At 52.8% G+C, this 25,055-nt stretch overlaps 2 protein-coding genes and 1 long non-coding RNA gene across 4 annotated transcripts in view; 1 reads left to right on the top strand and 2 right to left on the bottom strand.

Annotated features, from left to right (window-relative positions):
• The window catches only part of LOC310744506, a 101,314-nt gene that overhangs the window by 56,393 nt on the left and 19,866 nt on the right, over window positions 1–25,055 (bottom strand). The gene's annotated exons all lie outside the window — the stretch shown is intronic.
• RPP25L (ribonuclease P/MRP subunit p25 like) lies at window positions 1,700–5,528 on the bottom strand. The gene is made up of 2 exons (XM_083575938.1): window positions 5,402–5,528; window positions 1,700–3,066 (listed from the first exon to the last, which is right to left on the bottom strand). The coding sequence occupies exon 2, from the start codon at window positions 3,036–3,038 to the stop codon at window positions 2,481–2,483; it is 558 nt and encodes a 185-aa protein (XP_083432064.1). The 5' UTR covers window positions 3,039–3,066; window positions 5,402–5,528; the 3' UTR covers window positions 1,700–2,480.
• On the top strand, window positions 7,912–24,434 carry LOC310745189 (uncharacterized protein). 2 transcript variants are annotated; one of them, XM_083577294.1, is made up of 4 exons: window positions 7,912–8,190; window positions 9,612–9,654; window positions 12,131–12,231; window positions 12,382–24,434. In XM_083577294.1, the coding sequence occupies exons 1-4, from the start codon at window positions 7,951–7,953 to the stop codon at window positions 24,382–24,384; spliced, it is 12,387 nt and encodes a 4,128-aa protein (XP_083433420.1). In that variant the 5' UTR covers window positions 7,912–7,950; the 3' UTR covers window positions 24,385–24,434. The 2 variants fall into 2 exon arrangements, with proteins under 2 accessions (XP_083433420.1, XP_083433419.1); XM_083577293.1 differs by having other exon boundaries at window positions 12,131–24,434.

Below are 25,055 nucleotides of genomic sequence, written 5' to 3'. Positions count from 1 at the left end.
CCCATTCCCTGAAGATTTTTCTTCATAAAATTCCAAGAAATATTATCAAAAGCTTTTTCCGCATCTATAAAAATTAAAACTGCTTTGGTATTGATGTTCACTTGCAGCTTCTCCAAAATGTTAATTATATTCCTCGTATTGTCAGACAGATGTCTACCTGGGAGAAAGCCAGCTTGATCTTTATGTATCTCTTCAACTAATACCTTTTTTAATCTATTAGCCAAGATATCAGCAAAAATTTTGTAATCCACATTAAGCAGGGATATGGGGCGGTAGTTCTTGAGTTGTGTCTTTTCAGACTCAGTTTTCGGTATAAGTGTAATGTAAGCTTCCTTCCACGACTCTGGCGCCTTTTTCCCCTCCAAAATTTCATTACAGACCTCCTTTAGTGGCTGAATTAACCAGTCTTTCAAAGATCTATAGTATTTGGAGGTTAGACCATCCGGCCCTGGAGATTTACCCAACTGCATGTTCTGAATGGCACCTTCTACCTCCTGTTCTGTAATTTTGTGATTCAACATTATCTTATTTTCTTGAGAGATTTTTTGTAATCCATTTGTTCTTAAAAATTGGTCTAAATCAGTCTCTTTCTGTGGCCCTTGTGTATATAGTTGTTTAAAATATCTCTGGAAGCACAGGATTAATAACCCTTGATCCCAGCAGCTCATGCAAGCTGAAGGGATTCATCATCTCTTCATTCCGGCAGAAACTGACTAGGGGACCATGAGCAACATTCTGCCTTCCTCTGCTTTGGTTTCTAGAGGGAATGCAGCCTGACCATCCAGCCCATATAACTGGCCCATATACAATGCAATGCGGCAGTGCCAGCCTTCAGTATCAAAGGCAAGGTTTCCTTGGGCTTGAAGGGGGCTTTGTGAATATTTTAAGGGAACTGGCAGACACATCCCACCTCAATTTACACGCAGCAAACAGCATAAAAGATTAAGGAAAGCCACTTCAAAGGGAAAGATGAGTTTAGGAAACAGACCTGACAGGCAGGCAGCAACATTTAGACACAGTCACAGTCTGGAAGAAAGTGTTTCAAAGAGGCAGAGGACAGAATGAAGCAAGGGTGACAGCAATGATGGGCGCTGCTAAGGGAACAACACCCAGATATTATCAGGGGCAACTCAGTTCAGGCAGCGGCTGCAACATCACAAGGCTGATAACCTCAAGGACTCCCAAAGTCGCTATCATGCAAACACCACTTGTTCTCCAAGGAGCAAGATCACAGGGTGTTTGGGACTGATACGTCTTGCTCACCCACAGGCAACGTTCAATTCTTAATTCCTTTTACCTTGCCTTATTAAAGAAAACATGGGACTTTCTCCTGGCAAAGGTAAATCAAGAGTCCTCAATTAACTAAGGGCTGGTAATCTCAATTCAGTCTTTTGACAGCCTTCCTGAATGAATTATCAGCTGTCAAGTCAGGAGATAACGATAAATTTGAATTATTACCTTTAGTGGCTTAATTGTCAGCCCCTTCCAGCACTTTTTGAAGTCAGGAGGAAGGAGAACCAAGTCCTCAATCTCCACCCCTCACCCCAAGGGAGGTCCTTGGAGTACCAGCCCCTGACAGGTCCAGAGAAGAACTGACAATGTGTATTAAGACCACAGGAGAGAGGAAGCAGTGCAGCACCTTAGATGGAATGGGAGTTGGGGGTTGATGTGTTCAGAGATGACAGACCAACGTCAGGTATGTGGACAAGCAGTGAACCTTTTAATGGTCTGGTATCTTTTACTGGCAAGACTGCTTTGGAGACAAAAATAAAACTTGCTGAACAAAATTACATTGTGTCCAACCCATCGCTCTTAAGTTACAAACACCTGATGAGATGCTACGTTTTCATGTACAGGTACATCAGGAAGTCCCTTGGCACAATCACACACGAGGCATTTGCCTCTCACCTTTGTGCTGTATCCCTTCTTTTGAATGCTCAGGACCTTAATACAAAAGCAAGAAAATCTAAAAGCATGGAGGCCCTCAGGCCACAAGGAAACCAGCAATGTTTTCTGATGACAATGTGAAAAGATATCCCGGGGTCGCGGTAATCTGCTGATCTTGTTCATATGAACAGAAGTGGGTTAGATGGCGAAGGGCTAGGCTCTTGCAGAATCAGAAGAGACAGGTAACGGGAGGCAGCAGGGCATGAGCGAAGGAATCATCTAAGACTTCCTCCCTGTTTTCATTATCCGTCCCACCAAGAAAGATTCTGCACATTGCCATTTCAAGCACCCAAATCCTGAACGTGCCGGGCACAACCCAGTGAGACATTCCCTGTTCAAACGAGGGGAAAAGCCACAACACAAGACCCCCGTGTTCAGTCTGCCCAACGCCAGTTGACTTCTGAATTCAGTCACTCTCCTTTCCTCTCCTCCAGATGCAGCCAGTGTTTCTAACGCCTCCCAGTTTATTCCGATAACCAGCCGGCTTTCCTTGTCTCGGGGAGCAGTTGCTGCCGTTCTGAAGCTGGGCTCGCTCAGGGCTTTTTGTAAGAGTCCTCCCGTCTGCCAGAGCGGGGAAGCTTCCTAGCGTGGGCGGCCCCTCTGCCTCCCCCCTGCTTCCTCTTGGCCTGACCCTGGGACTCCGATGATTTCAGCGTTTCTAACCAGAAGGCGTCAAAAGACCCGGGAGCCTGGTAGCCTGGCTCTTGAGCGTCCAGCGGATCTTTGCTCAGCAAGACACAAATGGCAGGAATATTCCGCTTCACAGTCAAAGAATCAAGGCCGGCCTCTGGCACGATGGGCTCCCAGATCTCCTCCGTTTGCCTAAAGAAGACTTTGGTGATCTGGTGGAGGTTTTGGAGCCTTCTCTTCATGATCTCCACGCAGGTGATGGTCTTGCTGATGGCCTTGCCGGCGCCACTGAAGAGGACCTGCCGCACGGCCTCCGACTCCATCTTGCCAATGGCGTAGCCCATCAGGTTCCGGATTTTGCTGCCGTCCTTCACTTTCATTTCAATTATATCGGAGGGCAAGTTGGTGAAGGGAAGAGGCGACGGCTTCTCCACGGTCTTGGACTTCTGATAGTTCTCCATGATCCCCACTGCCGGCACCTGGGTTGAGCTGGCCGGACGGGGGCAAGGGAAAGACACAACAGTCACAAATAAATCCAGGGACTCAATTAAGGCTAGGAAAATAAAATACCATGAATATGTAACAAAGCAATTGCTTCACTAATCAGGGTTTCATGCACTCCACCCTTCCATCTCCTAACAGTGACCAAAAAGGGGAGGAAAGTGAGGGGAGCTAAACTCTAAATAGAAAACCAAGAGGGGGTCATTGGTTGTTTCTTTCTTTCTTGTTAAATGTATTTTGTGTTTTTATCTTGTATTTTTATGCTGTGAACCATCCCGAGATCTTCGGATGAAGCATTGCTGCTGTGGACTGTGGAGTCAAAAAGCAGAGCCCTGCAACTTTTGAGCTGGTGTCAGAAAAAAGATTTGCCCCAAATGCCAACTCTGGACCGAATGCCATGTTACCCAACCACGGGCGGTTGATGCATTTCAGAGGATCAGGAGTCAGGCCTCTGCCTCTCAGCAGATTTCAATGAGAGAGGAGGGAGGGAGACCACAAAAAGGATGGAGGCAGGTGCAGACATGCTTAAGGCTGGGGATCCGACAGGGCAGCCTCCTTCAACTCTGTACCTTCCAGAGGTCTTGGGGGCTCCCCAATACTGTGCTGCCAGGATGGCTGAGGTGAGCCTGTGGTTCAAAGGGGATGGATGGGCTGGCCGAGATGACTGGCAGAATCCGTGACCAAGGGAAACAGACGGTGGAAGAAGATTGGAAGAAATTTAAAGTTTACCTTAAGAACTGTTGTAAAATTAATGAGTGCTAAAATGTCATGGGTAATGTAAAACAGAATTGCAACGATAAACGATTGGGTAAGAGAAAAAGGATTAAAGAAATTGAATTATAAGTAATTGAAATTAGGGGTTGCTGAAAAAGTTTAAAACAGGGATGCAGAAAAGGGAGGTATGGGGAAGTCGTTGAAATAAGGTTTAAGAAAAAAAGGTTATGAAATTATACGTGTTTATGTTTGTTTGTTAATGTGTTATGTTGTGAATTGTTAGTTTTTGTCTGTTAATATATGTTGTAAAACCAATAAAAAATTATTATAAAAAAACAAAGGGGATGGATGGGGGCAATGAGCGCTCAGGGGCCACCCCCAAAGCTGAGTGCTGAGGGCGCTGGACTAGCACCTGGGGGGGGGAGACCAGGGCCCAGATCCTCCTACTCAGTTGTGACCTTGGAAGACACTCACACACGGCCTGCCTCGTCCCTGTCCTACCTCGCGGGGTGGTTGTGTGCATGCACGTAGGGTGGAGAGGGAGACAAATGATGCAGTACAAGTACACAAATAAGTACACATCTGTCTATACACAAAAGACTGCATGCATACACACACACACACACACACACACACACATATATAGTGGTACCTTGGGTTACATATGCTTCAGGTTACATACGCTTCAGGTTACAGACTCCGCTAACCCAGAAATAGTGCTTCAGGTTAAGAACTTTGCTTCAGGATAAGAACCGAAATCGTGCTCTGGCGGCGCGGCGGCAGCAGGAGGCCCCATTAGCTAAAGTGGTGCTTCAGGTTAAGAACAGTTTCAGGTTAAGTACAGACCTCCAGAACGAATTAAGTACTTAACCCGAGGTACCACTGTATATACATAGACACATACACACACACTCACATATATACACATACAAAATACATATATATATATATATATATATGCGCGCACACACACACAGACATACATACACACACACACATACATATATATATATATACACACACACACACATACACACAGAGACACATACACACACATACACATATATACACACACAAAATGCATATATATATATATATATATATATGCGCGCACACACAGACACACAGACATACACACACACATACATATATATATATATACACACACACACATACACACAGAGACACATACACACACATACACATATATACACACACAAAATGCATATATATATATATATATATATGCGCGCGCACACAGACACACAGACATACACACACACATACATATATATATATACACACACAGAGAGACACATACACACACATATACATATATACACACACAAAATGCCTATATATACGCGCGCACACAGAATACCCCCCCTCCCACCTCGAGGTACCGCAGCTCTTTTAGGCAAAGCCGGCAGAGGGCGCCCCTGAGCATGCGCAGAGTGTTTTCCTATCGGGGGAAGCGGCTCTCTGCACGCGCCCAGAGGCTCCCTCGTCTGCTGGGCGGGAGGGAGGGAGGGAGCCGCGCCGCCCCCGCCGGCCTCCTCGTTCCACGCCCTCCTCTCCGGCATTCCAGGCAGAGACAAAAGGGACATACCTGCCGGAGGACGGACAGACGGAGCGGCCGCCTCGCTCGCTCTCTCGCCTTCTCGGCCTCTCAGGGAGCGGAAGCGACGAGAGGGCGGCGCGCTCCCGCACTGCGCACGCGCGGCCGGGCGGCCATCTTGCGGCGAGCCGGAAGGAGGCGGGGCGAAAGGGAGAGACAGGACAGTGGAGGGAAGCCCCGCCTCCCACGACGAGCGATTGGGCGAGGGCGCGGCGGGCCCCTCCCCCTGCCGCAGACGGGCGGGCCGCGCAGGGCGGGCGGGCCGCCTGCAGGGGGCGCTGCGAGAGATGCGAGATCCCAACCGCGGAAGATGCGCAGGGTCCTTGCGAAGGAGATTTCCCCCCAGGGGGGTTTGGGGGGGGGTTCCGCGGGCGGAGGAGGAAGGCTCTTTTCCAAAATGAAAAGTCTTCATTTCAGAGTTTTTTCTTTTTTTAAAAAAAAATAAAAAATAAAATTATTAGATTGTCCACAATAATAACAAAAACCACAAAGCAAAATGATGCACAAGAACAGAAAAAAAGAAAAAATACATCAATGAACGAAAAAAGGGGGGGGAAGGAACAATAAACAGACAAACAATAACAACAAACTTGTTCACACTTCAAAACGACCTTGACAGATTAGAGAACTGGGCCAAAACCAACAAGATGAATTTTAACAGGGAGAAATGTAAAGTATTGCACTTGGGCAACAAAAATGAGAGGCACAAATACAAGATGGGTGACACCTGGCTTGAGAGCAGTACATGTGAAAAGGATCTAGGAGTCTTGGTTGACCACAAACTTGACATGAGCCAACAGTGTGACGCGGCAGCTAAAAAAGCCAATGCAATTCTGGGCTGCATCAATAGGAGTATAGCATCTAGATCAAGGGAAGTAATAGTGCCACTGTATTCTGCTCTGGTCAGACCTCACCTGGAGTACTGTGTCCGGTTCTGGGCACCACAGTTCAAGAAGGACACTGACAAACTGGAACGTGTCCAGAGGAGGGCAACCAAAATGGTCAAAGGCCTGGAAACGATGCCTTATGAGGAACGGCTAAGGGAGCTGGGCATGTTTAGCCTGGAGAAGAGGAGGTGAAGGGGTGATATGATAGCCATGTTCAAATATATAAAAGGATGTCACATAGAGGAGGGAGAAAGGTTGTTTTCTGCTGCTCCAGAGAAGCGGACGCGGAGCAATGGATCCAAACTACAAGAAAGAAGATTCCACCTAAACATTAGGAAGAACTTCCTGACAGTAAGAGCTGTTGGACAGTGGAATTTGCTGCCAAGGAGTGTGGTGGAGTCTCCTTCTTTGGAGGTCTTTAAGCAGAGGCTTGACAACCATATGTCAGGAGTGCTCTGATGGCGTTTCCTGCTTGGCAGGGGGTTGGACTCAATGGCCCTTGTGGTCTCTTCCAACTCTATGATTCTATGATTCTATGATTGTTGTTGTTTAGTCGTTTAGTCGCGTCCGACTCTTCATGACCCCCTGGACCAGAGCACGCCAGGCCCTCCTGTCTTCCACTGCCTCCCGCAGTTTGGTCAAACTCATGCTGGTAGCTTCGAGAACACTGTCCCACCATCTCGTCCTCTGCCGTCCCCTTCTCCTTGTGCCCTCCATCTTTCCCAACATCAGGGTCTTTTCCAGGGAGTCTTCTCTTCTCCTGAGGTGGCCAAAGTCTTGGAGCCTCAGCTTCAGGATCTGCCTACAGAGGGTGGTGAATACAGCACAAGAAATTATGGGCTGTCCTGTGAATCTGCTGGATGACATTGCGGAAGAACGTTGCCTCAGGAGAGTGAGGAAAATTCTCAGGGATGATTCACAGCCTGGCCAGCACTTTCTTGATCTCCTGCCCTCGGGCAGAAGATGTAGAAGCACGATTAGTCGCACCAACAGGGTAAAGAACAGCTTCTATCCATGGGCTGTTAGGCTGCTGAATGAAAAGATAACAACAGGGCAAGTGACTTTCAGGTTAGGCCATAGTAGGACCAACTTGGCCAGTTAGCCCTGGTGATCATTTGATGTCTACTGACTGGGGTTTGTTTGTTTCCCCCCAAAGAATTACCCCTGAATTTTTGAATTTTATTGATATTGATGCTGCATATTATGTTGTGTTTTATGCTGTTTTAAAGTCGTATTTTAATCAGTGTTTTATATTTGCTGTTAGCTGCCCTGAGCCTGGTTTTTTAACCAGGAAGGGTGGGGTATAAATAAACACTTATTATTATTATTATTATTGTTATTATTATAGGATTGGACAAATTCATGGTGGAGACAGTTATCGATGGCTGCTATCCCCAGTTGGAGGCAGCCATGCTTCTGCATCCCAGTTGCTAGAAGGCTCTCGTGCTCAGATCCTGCTTGTGGCTTTTCCCACTGGGGCGTCTGGTTGGCTGCCCTAGATGGGTCCCTTTTGGCCTGATCCAGCAGACCTTTCTTACATTCAACGATGATGCAATAAAGGTGTTTTCCGCCTGCACGGAAACGTTTGTGATGCGCTCCAGAATGCTCCCGGCATCTTGCTCAGAAGCAAATCCAGCATTGGCCAGGAACGCAATGCCGTGGATTTTTGTTTCGACTTTGGAGATGGTTTCCTACAAAAGCATTGCTTTCCTTTGGAAATTGCTCTCCTCCCTGAGCAGGAATGCCGTCTTGGTGCTGGTCCTCTATTTAATGTGGAAACTTCTGGGAGGTTTCCCTATGTTGGCCAGCGCTTACTCCTGGCTGCGGAAAAACTGCAGACGTCCTTCGTTCTGCCCTGAAATTCCACCAAAGCTCCTTTCTCTCGCACAACCGGTAAGTAAGTCTCCTTGGCTGGCCCACCGAGTCTTTGCAAACAGCCGTCCATAATCCAAGGGTTCTGTTTGCTGGAAATGAGTAAGGAAATATTTGTTCCTCTGCTTTGGGCAGGATGCTCATGAATGTTGTGTCTTATGGCGCCTCATGCAGTTATCGTCTGCTAGGGAAAGTGGGAGAGGAACAAAATCCCCTGGTTAGGATGCCAAAATTAGAAAAGGGGTGAGGAAGTGAAAATATAATTTGTGCTGATTTTGCTGTATAAAACGGGCTGTGGGAATGAGGCACTGCCAACCTTTTCAATCAAACTTTACTCAAAGTTCTCATGAGAACTAGAAAATTGGAAGATTTAAAAATGCATCAGGTTTAATTGCTTGCTCAGTACTGGGTGGTGTGTTAGCGTGGGAGTTCATGACTTTGCAGGTTGTGTGCAGCCTTGGGTCAAAAGGAACACTGACAGGTGGGTTTGATCAGAGTGCTGGGGTGTGCGGGGGTTTTAACTCCTAGACATACTGTGTGCGCGCGCCGAGATGTGCAAAGATCTGACATGTTGCTGTTTTTCGGTGGGGTTCCGTCGCATACTAGCATATTGCAGTTGCACAATTAACGCGGATTTGGAACCCTTGTGCAGCAAATCCCGCTTCCCCTGAAAGATTGTGTACCTTTTGCAGGAAGGAAAGTGATTGGGAAACACATTGGAAATGTAGAATGAGACTTGCCTGATGAAACCTGATTTAACCTCCCCAAATCAGGATGAATGCTTATTAAACTGGTGATCCGGAGGCGCTCTGTTTCTGTTTGTGGGGGGAGGGAGACAACGAATGATGTAGGTCAGAGTCCACGGCTCCCTCGACCAACTACATTCTTTCTGGCAATGGCAGTGGCAGCAAGCAGCTCCTGAAGCCAGCCAGAGCCAACTGCGCTACCAGGCTGGCTCCGGGCTGCTGAGGCTGCCACTGCCACGTTTCCCGGGGACAGATTTGCAAATCCGGGGAAGGAATTTGCCCGTGGACAGAGTTGCAAATCCGGGGACTGTCCCTGGGAACCGTGGACATCTAGTAACCCTAACCCAGCACCGCCTGGCCAGCTCCAGACACGCCATTCGCCTGGGGAGCTTGGAGCCAGGGCTGCTGCAACAAACAGCTGTGCAAGCCTTCGGAGTCAGAGATGCAAGAGAGCATCAGAGGAGAGAGGGAAGGGAAAGGAAGAGGGACTTAGGCCAGTGCTGCCCGTGGCACCCTTGACCACTATTCAAGGCACCCCAGGGTGCCATGGCACCATGCTTGAAAATCACAGATGTGGGTTAAGAAGTCTTTTGGGATGGGGAGGGCTGTGGGGAGAAACAAAGGCAGAGGCTCCTGTTCCCTTGTTTCCTGCAAGCCAGACACCTCTCTCTGCTTGTGTTTCTTCCTTCGTTGCAGTTTTTTCGGAAGGTCACAGACTGGCGGAAGAAGATCGAGGAAGGTAAGAAGTCACCTTCCAGGCCCCCTGCTCCTTCGCCGCAGCTCCTTTCCTCGGGTGCAGACCTTTGATAAGATAAACTTTATTCGCATTAGACAACGGCCATAGCAACATAAAACAAGCGATATATACAAATAAAATATATACAAATAAAAAAGACAGCAATGGGTAAAAAGGGCAATCAAATGACCAAGATTATTATTCAGATAGTGGCCCTTAATCTCATTGCACCCTCGATCAACCTAGAAACCTTTGCTGTTGTCTGATCATTTTGATCTGATAAAAGAAAGACCAATGTGGCCTCAGATGGGCGGCCTGGGATGGTAAGTAGGAGTTGGGTGATGATCTCATTCCTCAGATCTTTATAAAGGGGGAAGGACAGGAGAACATGAGCCACTGTTTCCAGATTGCCATCTCCACAGGGCCAGAGTCGTTTCTCAGTTGGAATCTTTTGGTATCTGCCCTCAATACGGCAGAGGGCATCACATCCAACCTGGCCAGTGTGAAGAAGGCACGTCTGTATTTTGGGATAGTTAATTTATACAAATACGGTGCCAGGGAATCAAACTGAGAAGGGGCGGGGGAGGCACACCAAGGACAGAATTTCTTTATAATGGCCAGATTGTTCTGTTGCTCTAAGTCCTTCAGACGCCGTCCAATTTGCCTTTTTGCTTTAATAAAGCCCGTCATGAGAAGCTGATGTCGGTGGAGTCCGCAGGAGAGGAGTTTTTGGTGCACAATTTTGGACCACACACTTTTATGGGGGTCTTGTGTTACTAAGGGCAGTAGACCGGGTGGATTTAGATTTAGACGGAGCCAATAATTAAGAGTTCTTTGCCAGGACTGAGCTTCTACAGAGGGAAGACTTGCCTCCAGTCACAATTCTACATTTGGGACATTGCCAAGCTGGTCGTGGGAAGAAGGGAGAATTTCGATTCCGTTTGCATTCCCAGGCGATCCTGCCTCATTCACCCTTGGCAAGAAGCGGCGGGAGAAGGAAAGCCCAGCCTCTCTTTGAGATTTGCGCTTCTCCCATTTTCTTTGGGATAAAAATTCTATCCGGCAAAATCACATGCAAATGTGTATACCGGAAAAAATCCACACTTAAAATACAGCCTTTTCCGTGGTGGCTCACCTGGTGCCCTTGTCACATATGTTTAGGCACCAGGCAAAAACATTCCTCTATTAATCAGGCCTTTGGGGCTTTTAACTATCCATGGCCTTTTTGCCTGGATAGGGGGCTTTAATTTTTATTTTTTTGGCAGGGGTGGCTTAAAATATTGTAATTCCTGGTAATTTTTGCCATTTCGTCGTAGTCCATCAGAAACCAGGTAGAGAGGGACTTCACGTCCCGAGGTCATATCCAGCCATATCCTATGGATCTCTAACAGGAAGTTGCCACCTGTTTCTTTGCTTCGTTGTGAACTCTCTTGATTACTTATTAAAGTTCGAAAGAAAGAAGATAAATTCACCATGACAAAACTGCAGCAGGGTGCCATTAACTGGGAGCAGGAGCCCCAGAGTGGCGTAACGGTTAGAGTTTTGGACTTTGACCTGGGAGGGCAGGGTTCGAATCCCCACTCAGCCACAAAACTCACTGGGTGACCTTGGGCCAGTCACTATCTCTTAGCTTAACCTACCTCCAGAGCTGGGCGATATATCGATGTATCATCCAAAACCATTTTGAGGTCCATATCATGATACTGTTTTTTGACCTAGCAATATATTGCGAATCATGATGTGTGTGTTTGCTATGCAAAAAGGACAATGTGGGGGAAACCATGAAGCCAACCATTGCTGCTCTCAATTCCTACAGCCTGTTAACTCTGCTGCCTCAGCACGATGCAAGGAAAACCGTGAAGCCGTCCTTATTTCAGATATAGTGATAAATCAGAATATCACTGATTTTTAGCTTGTCATCTATCACAATGTTGATCTATCACACCGGGTGGTGCTGTGGTCTAAACCACTGAGCCTCTTGGGCTTGCCGATCAGACAATTGCAGTTCGAATCCCCACAACAGAGTGAGCTCCCGTTGCTCTGTCCCAGCTCCTGCCAACCTAGCAGTTCAAAAGCACACCAGTGTGAGTAGATAAGTAGGTACCACTGTGGCGGGAAGGTAAATGGCATTTCTGTGTGCTCTGGCTTCTGTCACGGTGTTCCATTGCTGCAGAAGCAGTTTAGTCCTGCTGGCCACATGACCCGGAAAGCTGTTTGTGGATAAATGCTGGCTCCCACGGCCTGAAAGCGAGATGAGTGTCGCAACCCCATATTCACCTTTGACTGGGCTTAATCATCCAGGGTTCCTTTACTTTTACCTATCACAACGTTGGGAACCAGATATCCCCCAGCCTTACCTACCTCAGCGGGTTGTGGTGAGAATGAAATGGGGAGAAGGAGAATCATGAACATCACCTTGAGATCCTTGGAAGATAACGGTGGTCTAGAAATCTAATAAAGCCTTTTCTTCTCATCGCAGGTATCAAGCACAAGGTGTTTTGCAGGCTACAAGACGGCGTCGCCCAGAGGGCTCCCGGGAGCTCTGTCCGCCAACTGCTGTGCGATGACGTGGCCTGCAAGGTGTGTGAGCAAGCAGCTCAGGAGGCCTCGCAGCTGATGAGCGGCGGCAGAGCAGGCGACTACAATTTCCCCAGCTTCCGGGCCCCGCTCTCCCATGGGCCTTGTGTGGGGCGCCCGCTCCAGCTTGACACCCCTGATTCCTTCCCACAGAGTGCCAGCGCGCCTGACCCCATCTCTAGAGATCCTCCCGTCACCCCGACAAGACCAGCCTCGTGCGGCAGGCCTCTACGTCCCTCCAACTTCCCGGCGGACAATAGGGAGCAAACCTTCTCCATCGCAGAGCGTGTTTCCGAGGGTTCGAGGGGAAGCAGCCGCCGTTCTGGCGGCCTAATCGGCCGGGAGGAAGAAGTCCTCTTCTTGTCCACTACGCAAGAGATGTCACAGATGAGCTGGACGGCGTCTGCTTCCAACCTGTCAGAGTTGTCTTTCAGCAGCTTGGAGGGCGGCAAATCTTGCAGGTGCGGCCAGGTTCCCCATAAACCGCGCAAGCGCCGTAGGGACTCCGGCTGGGTCAAGAGCTCTGCGGAATCCCAGATGAGCGGCAGAGACACAGAGAGTTTCTTTCTCCGGATGAGAATGCACTCGCAGAGCTCGCCCAGTGAGGCCAGCCATGGCCGGGGACGCAAGACGACGTCACCTCGAGAGGGAAGGAGTGAAGCCCCCCGTAGCACGAGGGACCCATCTTCCAGCAGGGCCCAGGCGTTCGTGTTTACAGCAGCTGACATCTCCTTTCTGGACCAGGCCGTGGTAGCAAGCTTGGAATCACACCTGCTGGGGAAGAGGGTGCAGCACCTTCTGGGGCTGCCCTCAGCCCTCCTCAGGTCCCTCCGAGGCTTCGTGCCCTCTGCTCCGCGTCCTGCGCCCCAGCGGGGCCCTGGGGGTGTTACTGTGGTGACGGGTCCTCAAGCCCTCTCCTTTGTGGCTGAGAGAGCAAAGAAGAGGCTGGAGCTCCACCTGAAGAAAATGGTCCAGATGAAGCATTGGCAGCTGCCCCAGAGGGTGCAGGAGGCCCTCAGGCAAATGAAGCCACCTTCACAGCCTAGAGAGACGCCTACATTCCCTCAGAAGAAGACGCCGAGCTCCTCCAAGAAGCTTGCAAAGGAGAGCTGCTCAGTGCTGAGCTGTACCCAGAAGCAGCAGACGTTGCAGAGGAATTTGGCCAAGAGAGCCCTTGAGATGCAACTGGGTGTGTCCGCTCCTAAAGTCCATCAGTTTCGGAAAGCCTCCCCTCAAGCCCCAAAGCCTGCGCTCCCCAAAGTCCTCCCGCCTGGGTTGAGACCTCCAGAGCCGAGATCCCAGCAGATCCATTTTTTGGACCTGCAAGCTCTCGGTCACATCCAGCTCAACATTACCCACAAGAAGTTGACCTATCGCTTGGGGCTGCCCTCGCTGTACCATAGGTCCCTTGCCCAGCTGTTCCCGGGTGCTGTGTTTCAGGCGCCCACCTTCCCCTTGCCCAGAAGATCTGTGGCGTTCGGCTTCACCTCTACACACATTCGGTTCCTCTGTCCGAAGGCCCGAGAGGAGCTGGAGTGGCATGTCAGAAGGAAGACTCTGCAACACGCCTGGGGGCTCCCGGGGCTTGTTCAAAGGTCCCTCCAGATCCTCCTATCAACCTGCCATCAGGTTCGCCCCAGGAACGCCAGGGCTGGTCAGGTGTCCATTTCCATACCCGAGCTCTCGTTCCTCAGCAGGGCCACCCAGAGGGAGCTGGAGAAGAATGTGCAGAAAAGGATTGTCAACCAACGTTGGAGGCTGCCCCAGAGGGTCCTTGACTCCATGAAGCTCCTCTACCCACAGGGTCAGCTTGGCAACATAACGGGCTCCAAGCCGAGCTCCTCCAAGAAGCTTGCAAAGGAGAGCTGCTCGGCGCTGAGCTGTGCCCGGAAGCAGCAAGCGTTGCAGAAGAATTTGGCCAAGAGAGCCCTTGAGACGCAGCTGGGTGTGTCCGCTCCTAAAATCCAGCAGTTTCGGAAAGCCTCCCCTCAAGCCCCGAAGCCTGCGCTCCCCAAAGTCATCCCGCCTGGGTTGAGACCTCCAGAGCCAAGATCCCAGCAGATCCATTTTTTGGACCTGCAAGCTCTCGGTCACATCCAGCTCAACATTACCCACAAGAAGTTGACCTATCGCTTGGGGCTGCCCTCGCTGTACCATAGGTCCCTTGCCCAGCTGTTCCCGGGTGCTGTGTTTCAGGCGCCCCCCTTCCCCTTGCCCAGAAGATCTGCGGCGTTCGGCTTCACCTCTACACACATTCGGTTCCTCTGTCCGAAGGCCCGAGAGGAGCTGGAGTGGCATGTCAGAAGGAAGACTCTGCAACACGCCTGGGGGCTCCCGGGGCTCGTTCAAAGGTCCCTCCGGATCCTCCTATCAACCTGCCATCAGGTTTGCCCCAGGAACGCCAGGGCTAGTGAGGTGTCCATTTCCATACCCGAGCTCTCCTTCCTCAGCAGGGCCACCCAGAGGCAGCTGGAGAAGAATGTGCAGAAAAGGATTGTCAACCAACGTTGGAGGCTGCCCCAGAGGGTCCTTGACTCCATGAAGCTCCTCTACCCACAGGGTCAGCTTGGCAACATAACGGGCCCCAAGCCGTGTGCTGTCGGTCGGCAGAGAAGGCAGAAGGCCCAGAGGATGGTTGCTCCAGCCCCACCGCTGCTCCCGCCCACTCAGCTGGCCAAGACTCAGGTGGTCCTGCAGCCCCACCTTGCAAAGAAGAGCCTGGAGATGAACTTGGAGGTCTTCCCTGCTGCCGTCAGAGTCTCCTGGAGATACAGGCTCCTCATTCTGAGGAGGCCTCTCCCCAAGGTGATCCGCCCAGGCCACAAGCCTTTGCTGCCACGCAGACCCTTGCCTCTCTCGGTGTTCACGGAGCAGGTGAGCCGGATCGAAGTGGCAGTGAAATGCAGCCACCTGGCATCCTTGTGGGGGCTGGGCACCCGCTACGCGGAGACGCTTAGGGCAATGAGGTCCCCTGGACCTTCCAGGCGGAGGAGGACAGCCTTCACCTTCAGCGGAGTGCAGGTGACGATCCTTCCACAAACAGAAGCAGAAGCTCTGGAGCGTCACGTCAGCAGGAAGAGGCTCCAGCACGAGTGGGGCTTCCCAGTCCTTGTCCAGAGGTCGCTCAGGTACCTCGTTTGTGAGCCGCCCCCTCTGCTTCCCCTGAGGCAGCCGGGGGTCTCTGCCCGTGTCCTGGTGCAGGACTTGTGCCTTCCGCAGAGCTTCCGCAACCGCCTCGAATTGCATGTGCAGAAGATGAAGCTGCAGCGCCTTTGGGGGCTGCCGAGGAGGGTGGTGGAGTCTCTGAGGTCGCTCTTTCCGGAGCTCAAGGCTGCTGCCCACCGGCAGAAATCACCTGCTGAACGGGGGGCGAAAAGCACGCTCAGGAAAGTTGGGCCTGAAAGCCTCCCTGTCACCCCCGTCGTGGGCACCCTCTGCGCCGTCTGCCGTAAAAGGAAAGCGGACGCAGTGTCCCGGGGGTTCCCCAGTGTGGGACGCCAGAACCTGGAGAAGATCAGGGTCCACTCGGCCAAGAAGTCCATGGAGGTGCATTGGGAGATTTTCCCGGCTGTTGCTGTGAGCTCTTGGAGACGGGTGGTTTTGACATCCAGGCAGCCTCTGCCCAAGCGGATTCTCCGTGGCGTCAAGCCCTTGCAGCCCCGGAAGCTCGTCCTGACCTTTGTACTGGCCGAGGACTTCAAGAAGATCGAGGTGTCTGTGCAGCGTTACCACCTGAGCTCCCTCTGGGGGCTAGGCCAGCGGTATGTGGAGGCCCTGAGCGCAATGGCCCCTGCGCCGCACCTACAACCTCCCAGGTCCAGGAAGGCTTCTCTTGGGTTCTCCCAGGCCCAGACTCTGTTTCTCCTGCAAGAGGACCGGGAGTCCTTGGAGCAGCACGTGAGAAAGAAGAAGCTCCAGCACGAGTGGGGCTTCCCCGTCTCTGTCCAGAGCTCTCTCAGGGCTTTCATGCAAGGTCCCCCCCTGCCAGGACAGGTGCCGCTTCCAGGGGCTTCCCGCAGAACCAAGATCTGGGTCCAGACGCTGCACAGGGAGCTCTTGTTTCTTCCTCGCAGCACCCGCGTGCGCCTGGAGCACCACATCCAGCGGCTGAAGCTCCAGAGGCAGTGGGCATTGCCCAGGAGGATCCTCGAATCGATGCAGTTGCTGTTCTCGGGGGAGAAGATGCTGCCGGTGAGAAGTTCTTCGCGGGAGTCCAGCTTTGTGGCTTGTGCCAAACCGTGGACAGTTGGTGCCAAGGGTGTTGAGCCGGTCAGGGAGAAGGGCAGAAGGATGGTGGGTGAAGCCATGCATTCCGCCAAGCTGTGTCTCCCACTGGAGGGCATGTCTCTGGAGAAGCTGCAGCTTCACGTGACTAAGAAGAGTTTGGAGGTGCACCTAGGGGCCTTCCCTGCTGTGCCCAGACACTCTAGGCAAAGGGCATCGCTGTCCCTCAGCCAGACTCTCCCCAGGCTGATCCGTCCCGGCTCGGCGACCTTGAGACCCCGTAGCTCTTGCCTCTTGTTCAGTGTAGATCAAATGGGTCAGATTGAACTGGCCGTGCAGCAGAACTACCTGGCCTCCCTGTGGGGGCTGGGGACACGCTACGTGGAGGCGGTGGCTGCAATGGCCCCCCGGCCGCCCTTCCGAACTCCAGCCAGGCGCAGAGGGGCCGCCTTCGAGTTTTTGGCAGTGGAGACGCTGTTCTTCCAGAGGTTGTCCAGAGAGGAATTGGAGCTGCACGTCAGGAGGAAACGGATGCAGCACATGTGGGAGTTTCCTGCCCTCGTGCAGAGGTCGCTCTGGGGCTTTATGCAGGGACCACCCAGGCTGCCCGGCCTTCCCAAGACCAGCATTCAGATCTGTGTGCTGCGTCAAGAGCTGCTTTTCCTTCCTCGGCGCATGTGCAGCCTCCTGGAATTTCACATTCAGAGAAGGAAGCTGCAGCGGAGGTGGGGTTTGCCGCGGAAGGTCCTGGACTCCCTGCAGCAATTTCTCCCCACTCCTCCCCCAGGAAGGGCTCCGCTTCCTCAGAGTGGCAAGGAAAAGAAATTGACAAAGGCCACGGGATCCCGGGCGGCTGATGCGAGGCTGAGGAAGACCTGCAATGTTCCCCCAGTGAAGAAGCAATGTTTGGAGAGCTCTACCAGAGCTACTCTGGATACCCATCTCAAGAAGAAGGCTCTGGAGAGCAAATTCCAGTTGATGAAGGCACCTGCTGGCCCCATCAGACGAGCCCCTCTCCCTAAACCTCCTTCCCTTCCCTCTGGGGTGAGACCCAGAAGGCCCCTCCTGCTTTTTGTCGAGCAAGAGGCTCTGTTGAAGATCCAGCTGAACATCAAGCAGAAGCATCTCACGTGTCTTTGGGGCCTACCCAGTTTGCAAATCAAATCCTTGACCAAGATGTACGGGAAAGTTCCTGGGCCGCCGCTGCCAGGAAAAATCGCCGCAGTCGGAAGCTCGGCAAAGGCCCTGGGGAGAGAAACACCCAAGGGCCCTGGAGCAACAGGCCTTAAACCCTGGAAGTGGGGGGCATCTTTCCTCACACAGGATGCCTCAGATCTTCTGGAGATGCACGTTCTGCGGAAGAAGCTGCAGCACACGTGGGGCCTGCCAGCCACAATTCTGAAATCCCTCTCTGCATTTCCCCGGCCCCCCTCTAAATTGCAAAGGTCTCCAACCCGTGCAGTAAGGATCGTGACAACCCAGCGCCTGGTCTTCCTGGATCCCGCCACAGCGGGGAGCCTGGAGGCCCACTTGAAGCACCGGACTGCAGCACACCGATGGGGCCTTCCCAAACTAGTCCAGGAGTCGGTCAAGGTGTTCCTGCCTCCTGGGTCTGCTCCCCAAGCTGATCAGGCACAAATCCCACTATGCACCTGCAGCAAAGACCTCCAAACCCCACTGGGCACTCGTGGCCAGCGCCTCCGGGCAGCTGCATCGCCTTCCCAAGCTGACCAGATGCAAATTCCACTATGCACCTGCAGCAAAGACCTCCAAACCTCTCTGGGCACCCGTGGCCAGCGCCTCCAGGCAGCTGCATCGCCTTCCCAAGCTGACCAGATGCAAATTCCACTATGCACCTGCAGCAAAGACCTCCAAACCCCACTGGGCACTCGTGGCCAGCGCCTCCAGGCAGCTGCATCGCCTTCCCAAGCTGACCAAATTCCACTATGCACCTGCAGCAAAGACCTCCAAACCTCTCTGGGCACCCGTGGCCAGCGCCTCCAGGCAGCTGCATCGCCTTCCCAAGCTGACCAAATTCCACTATGCACCTGCAGCAAAGACCTCCAAACCTCTCTGGGCACTCGTGGCCAGCGCCTCCAGGCAGCTGGAGGAGAAGCCCAGAGCCCGCTGGAGAAGCAGGTGGAAAGTGAACGGCAGCAACTACCCAGAACAGGAGGGCAACCTTCAGAGCTATCTCCAGGAGGGAGGCACCTGGGAACCTCATGGCATGGAAGAGAGGCTCCAAAGAGAGAATTAGACCTGTTGCCAGTGGTAACAACATGCCTTACAGATGAGGCCAGGGAATATCTTGAATTCCATGTAAAGCGCAAGAGGGTCCAGCATGACTGGAGCCTCCCGTCTGCTGTACAGAAATCCCTACGGGCCTTTGCCCCACCTCCCCCTGAGCTGCAAGGGCCTGCAAAGGCTAGAGCAGTAGTACTTGTCAGCCCTGAGAAATCAGGGGGCCAAGGGAAAGGGGGCGCAGCTGCCCACCCACCACAGTCTGTGACGGAGGCGATGATTCCTCGCCGGATCCTGCGTTTTCTGTGTCCAAATGTAAAGGATTGCCTGGAAACCCATGTGAAGAGGTGGGCCACAGAGCACAGGTGGGGGCTGCCCCAGATGGTTCAGCGTTCAGTGAGGGCAGCTCTCCCTGCTCAACAGAAGTCCAGTACGGGAGAAAAAAAGCACCCCGTGCGGCTCTCAAAACGTCACCATGACTCGCCCCAGAGACAGGAAATCCATTCCCATTCTGAGGCAGAAGAGTCTAAGGGGGTTCTCCATGCTGGAGAAAGCAAGCGTCCTGTACAACTCTCAAAATATCATCATGACTCCCCCCGGCAGCAGGAAATCCATTCCCATTCTGAGGGAGAAGAGTCACCAGGGCTTCTCCATGGTGGAGAAAGGAGGTATCCTGCACAAGTCTCCAAACAGCATCGCGACTCCTCCCAGCAGTGTGGAATCCATTCCCATTCTGAGGGAGAAGAGTCGATGGGGCTTCTCCATGCTGGAGAAAGGAGGTCTCCTGTACAAGTCTCCAAACACCACCGCGTCTCGTCCCAGCGGCAAGAAATCCATTCCTATTCTGAGGGCAAAGAGTCCCTGGTGCTGCAGCCGTCCAAAAAAGCATCCCCTCAAAAGCCAAAGGGTCATCAGAGGAAACAACGGCCGGCCAGGAACGTGGGCACAACTGCCGAGATATCGTCCACGCTGAAGCCACCTTTCCTCACGGACGAGGCCTTTCAGCTGCTTGAGTTCCACATCATACACAAGAGAATTCAGCATGCGTGGGCCACTCCATCTGTTTTGCAGAAGTCCCTCGATGCCCTGGCCCCATTTGCCCTCCCCCGGGGAGAGGACGCCCCCAAGACACATCGTTGGGATGGAGAAGAAGTGAGGGTCATCGCCAACGACCTCTCGTTCCTTAAGCCAGACACCAAGGAGCGCCTGGAGGCCCACATTACGACCTTGACTACCAGGCACAGGTGGGAGATCCCGAAACGCGTCCAGCAATCCCTGAAGACCTTTATGGCCTCCAGGCCCCCCTCCCAATCTGAAGTGGGTCTCTTACCTTGCCAGTGCAAATCCTGGCAGGCGGCCAGAGACGATTATCAGACGAGTGACGACGGCAACAAAGGCTCTCCTCAAGGAACAGAGGGCAGGAGGAGGGCAACCAAGAAGCAAAAGGTCCTCTCGCAAGGCCAGCGGGGAACAGTGACACGTGTGGGGCATGAAGCAAGTGTTTTCTTATTTCCCGGAGTGAGGCTGCCGTTCCTCCAGCACGAGGCCCAGAATGTTCTGGAACTCCACATCCAACGCAAGAAGCTCCAGCATTCCTGGGGCCTGCCCTCCGCCGTGCTCAGGTCCCTGCAGGCATTCGCCCCTCCTCCCCTTGAGTCGCACAAGAAAAGGCCACCAAGAAAGATCGTGGCCCGTCGGATTCCATGGGAGGAAGGAGACATGCAGAGTGTTAGTCGGAGCCTCTCCTTCCTCAGCCCAGAAAGGAAGGAGCATCTGAACGGCCACCTGAGGCGTATGATTGAGAAACGCAGGTGGGGCCTTCCGGAACGTGTCCAGCAGTCGCTGAGGGCCTTCATGACTTCCAGGCCTGCTTCCCAACCTGAACTGGGTCGGCCACCGCAGCCCTCGCCTCCTCCCTCAAAATCCCCCCAGGATGCGACTGATTCAGAGACTGAAGGCGACAACCAGTTGGCTTCTGGGACAGAAGGAGACAATGAAGACGACTCTAGCAGAGAGGCAACAGAGAAGCTCCACCACAAGAGAGAAGCAGCAGCTTCAGCTGCCCGTGTTGATGTGTCAACTTTCTTCTTTCCTGAGGTGACGTCTCCTTTCCTGCCGCAAAAGGCCCAGAATGCTCTGGAGTTCCACATCCAACGCAAGAGACTCCAGCATTCCTGGGGCCTGCCCTCCGCCGTGCTCAGGTCCCTGCAGGCATTCGCCCCTCTTCCCCTTGAGTCGCACAAGAAAAGGCCACCAAGAAAGATTGTGGCCCGTCGGATTCCATGGGAGGAAGGAGACATGCAGAGTGTTAGTCGGAGCCTCTCCTTCCTCAGCCCAGAAAGGAAGGAGCATCTGAACGGCCACCTGAGGCGTATGATTGAGAAACGCAGGTGGGGCCTTCCGGAACGTGTCCAGCAGTCACTGAGGGCCTTCATGACTTCCAGGCCTGCTTCCCAACCTGAACTGGGTCGGCCACCGCAGCCCTCGCCTCCTCCCTCAAAATCCCCCCAGGATGCGACTGATTCAGAGACTGAAGGTGACAACCAGTTGGCTTCTGGGACAGAAGGAGACAATGAAGACGACTCCAGCAGAGAGGCAACGGAGAAGCTCCACCACAAGAGAGAAGCAGCAGCTTCAGCTGCCCGTGTTGATGTGTCAACTTTCTTCTTTCCTGAGGTGACGTCTCCTTTCCTGCCGCAAAAGGCCCAGAATGCTCTGGAGTTCCACATCCAACGGAAGAGACTCCAGCATTACTGGGGCCTGCCCTCCGCCGTGCTGAAGTCCCTGCAGGCATTCGCCCCTCTTCCCCTTGAGTCGCACAAGAAAAGGCCACCAAGAAAGAGCGTAGCGCATCCGTTTCCTTGGGATGAGGGAAACGTCAAAATTATGACTCGGGGGCTCTTGTTCATCAACTCAGAGGTGAAGGAGCGTCTGGAAGCGCACGTGAGGAGTCTGACTGCAGGACACAGGTGGGACCTCCAAAAACACGCTCAGGAAGCTGTGAGAGCATTTCGGCTTCCCAGGCCCCCTTCTGTTGTAGAAATGGGGCCGGAAACTCACCCCCATGACTATCAAGAGGCCTTTCGTATCCGCTCCCCGTTTGAGCTGGGAAGCTCTGTGCAGAAACGCCAGGACAGGCAGAATGTGTCAGGTGAGCTGGAGGAGGAAACGCCGTTGGCAGCAGCAAGCATCAGCTGTGAAAGAGAGCTGCCTTTCCTTGCTGGCCATCTCCAGGACTTTCTGGAGTTCCACATTCAACGCAAGAAGATCCAGCATGACTGGGGCCTCCCAGCCACCGTCCAGAGGTCGCTGCGTGCATTTGCTCCAGTTCCCCGGGGACTGCAGGAGAGTCCTTTGACCGACACAGGAGCGAGAATCGCTGCAGCAAGAGCAAAGGGCATTGCCGCAGGAACAAGAGCAGGCACCAAGAAAGGACGCAAAGGCAAGGAGGTCCAAGTTGGTGCCAAACAGCTGCATTTCTTGCATGTAGGCACAAAGGAACATCTGGAGAAGCACATCCGGGGCCTGAAAGTGGAGCACCGATGGCACGTTCCCAAAGTGGTCCAGGAGTCAGCGAGGGCGTTTATTTTTCATGCTCATGGACCAGAGGAGGAAGAGGAACAGCCGTCCACATATGAGCAGACCCTCAACACGTCAGACACCCCGTTTAAGACAGAAACGGAACAAGAATCCAGCTCAAGTTGGGAAGATCCACGCATCTACCACCCAGAGCTTTTTCCCGAACAAGGGCAAGACAGCGGAGAGGCATCATGGGTGGAAACAGAAGAGCCGTCCCTCTGCCTCTGCGGAAAAATGCGGAACCACACAGCTGCCCAGGAGGCAAGGGGAGGCTGGGAGGCTGGGAGAGGAGCTCCCCGCAGGAGCCGATTGCAGGAGAAACCTTTGCAGGGATCTTGGTTGAAGAAGCCCAGGCAAGTGCAGCGCTCAGGGATTCCTGACAGGATGCAGGAGCCTGGGGTCCCCCCTCTCCCGCAGCCCACTCGCAGACCCCAAAAGTACGTGCACAATGCCAGCCGTCGGCCGGAGAGGAATCCCAGCTCCCAGAGGGTGAGATATACCTGCGGAAGAATTACTCACCTGGCAGCACGCTCTTCAAATACATCCCTTGGGAAGAGGAAGAAGAAGATGATGACAAGGGTTCCATGGCAGCCGGAGGGTAGCTTTGAAGGGATGGCAGACGACAGCCACCTTCCACCTGGGCAGCTTCCGCTGTTGCCAAAGGGCTCTGAAGCTGGCTGGGAGCCCAGGAAGGTTTGCAAGCTACCCAACTGCTCCTCTCCGTCCCATTTTTCGAGGAAGGCCACTGCCGCCGCCTCCTCCTCCTCCTCACAGCTGGCAGTAGAGCAGAGATGGCAGCAGCAGGAGCAAGAGGAAGGTGCAGAAAATGGCAAAGAGGGAGGCTCCTCTTCTCTGCTCTCAGAGGATATTGAGCAAGTTCCTGGTCCATCCTCTGGAGAAAGCATCAGGGATGCTTCTCTGCCAGAGCAAGAAGCCACTGAGGCAGACCTTAGGCCTCTGCAGGGGACAGAGAGCGTGCAGCAAAGCAGCCTTTTTGCCCCCCAACAGGCTTTCCTGGAGCAGGCATACGCCGTCGAACCCCAGTCGTCCTACGAGGAGGTAGTGGCCAGAAACTACAGGATGGCAGGCAGCATTCGCCAGGTGAAGTCAAGGAGCGGCCTGCGGACAGGAGGCAGGAAGGTGGGCTGGGGGAGGGAGAAGAGGATGGACTCGCCCAGCCAGACCATGAGAGATGCCGACTGGGCCACCGACACAGGGCGCCAGGCATCTTCCGCCACCAAGGAGCTAGGAAGATGGTCCTCAGAGTCCCTGTGCCAGGAATGCCTCAGCCTGAAATCTCCCTCCTGGAAGGAAGGAAGCGAGGAGGACTCTGCAGGGGCCCCGCTCCATGAAGGAGCCCGAGGCATGGAGGCGGCCTCGAGCGACAGCCCCAAAGACTCCGAGTGGCAAGCGCTCCCTGTGTCTCCAAATGAAGGCTTCCTGGGCGCAGAGGGAGGGTTCCAGAGGCACTCAGCCCCGGACAACGAAGAGGCGGTGGAAGGACAGGAGGATCAGGGGACCTCCTCGGGCTCTGAGGAGCAACGCCCCGTGTCGGTGGGGAGCATGTCCCAGTTCAGCACCGAGTGGGAGTGGGAGCAGGTTGGGGACTGGGACAGCAAGGAGGAAGGGTTCGCGAGAAGCGACTGGATGGTAAAAGAGGAGGAGGAGGAGGAAGGAGAAGGCAGCAGTGGTGGCAATTGGCCGGGTGCAGGCAGAGAAGCGCCGGGGAGTTGCAGGCATGAAAATTCCCCAAGAAACAGCCATTCCGTGGTGTCCCTGAAGAAGGCGAAACCTTCCCAAACGGCCTTGCTTTGGGAAGCAAGATTCGTCCTGAGTAATATGGCAACGGAATCGGCTTCTGAGCCACGGCAGGCAATAGGAAAAGAGGTTACGGAAGGGAGGTTGTCCCTTGGTCAAACCGCTTCACCCACCACCAGCCAGGGATCTGGGGAGCGAAGCCGCTACTCGCAGTTCGTAGGCGCGGCGCCTTCTGATGAGAAAGTGACCCTCCTTAGTAAGATCTTGGAGAAGAAACTGTCCTTGGATCAAGGGATGCGGGTCCTCAGACATGGTGGCGAGAGGCGAAGCAAGCAGGAGAATTCTGGGTTTTAAACGGGAAGATTGCATATTGTAATATTCACCAATAAATGCCTAGCTCATTAGCGCTGTGTTCTGGGGGCTCCCATGTTTGCAGTGCACCTGTTCTTGGCACGCCACTTTCTCAACAGTTGGTTCTGCATTTCTAAAAAATCAATCTCTTAGTGGCAGCGCTTACAGTTTGGAACTCCCTGCCAATTGATACCAGACAAGCACCTTTGCAGTGCACTTTTCGGCGCCTGCTAAAAACATTTTTGTTCATACAAGCGTGCCCAGATGTTTAAAAAGTTGGTGTGAGTTTTAATCTCTTTTTAGTCTGTTGTTAGTTTCAATTTTGGAAAACTTGAGTTATTTTTTCTTATTGAAAATTATCATTTTATCTGTTTTTCATAAGCCGGTTTGAGCTTTTGGGTTGTTTTTGCCTTTTTACAATCAAGCAGTGTATAAATTTTATGAAATAAATAAAAATTAACTCTTCAGGGCTGCTGGCGGACACCAAGGTCGCAAACCACTCACAGGTGACCCTACAGCAGCCTTCTCCAACCTAGTTCCCCCCAGATGTTTGGGATCACAATTCCCATCATGCCAGCTACCATCAACTCTCTCCTCACCCACCCCAGGACAATCTCAACTTGCTCCTCACGCAATGTTTTCCAGTGCAGCTGTGCTGCAAAACATGGATATGT

Source organism: Podarcis filfolensis (genome assembly GCF_964270895.1).
Source record: "Podarcis filfolensis genome assembly, chromosome: 11".
Classification (NCBI taxonomy): domain Eukaryota; kingdom Metazoa; phylum Chordata; class Lepidosauria; order Squamata; family Lacertidae; genus Podarcis; species Podarcis filfolensis.
This window is presented reverse-complemented; position numbering and strand designations above follow the sequence as displayed.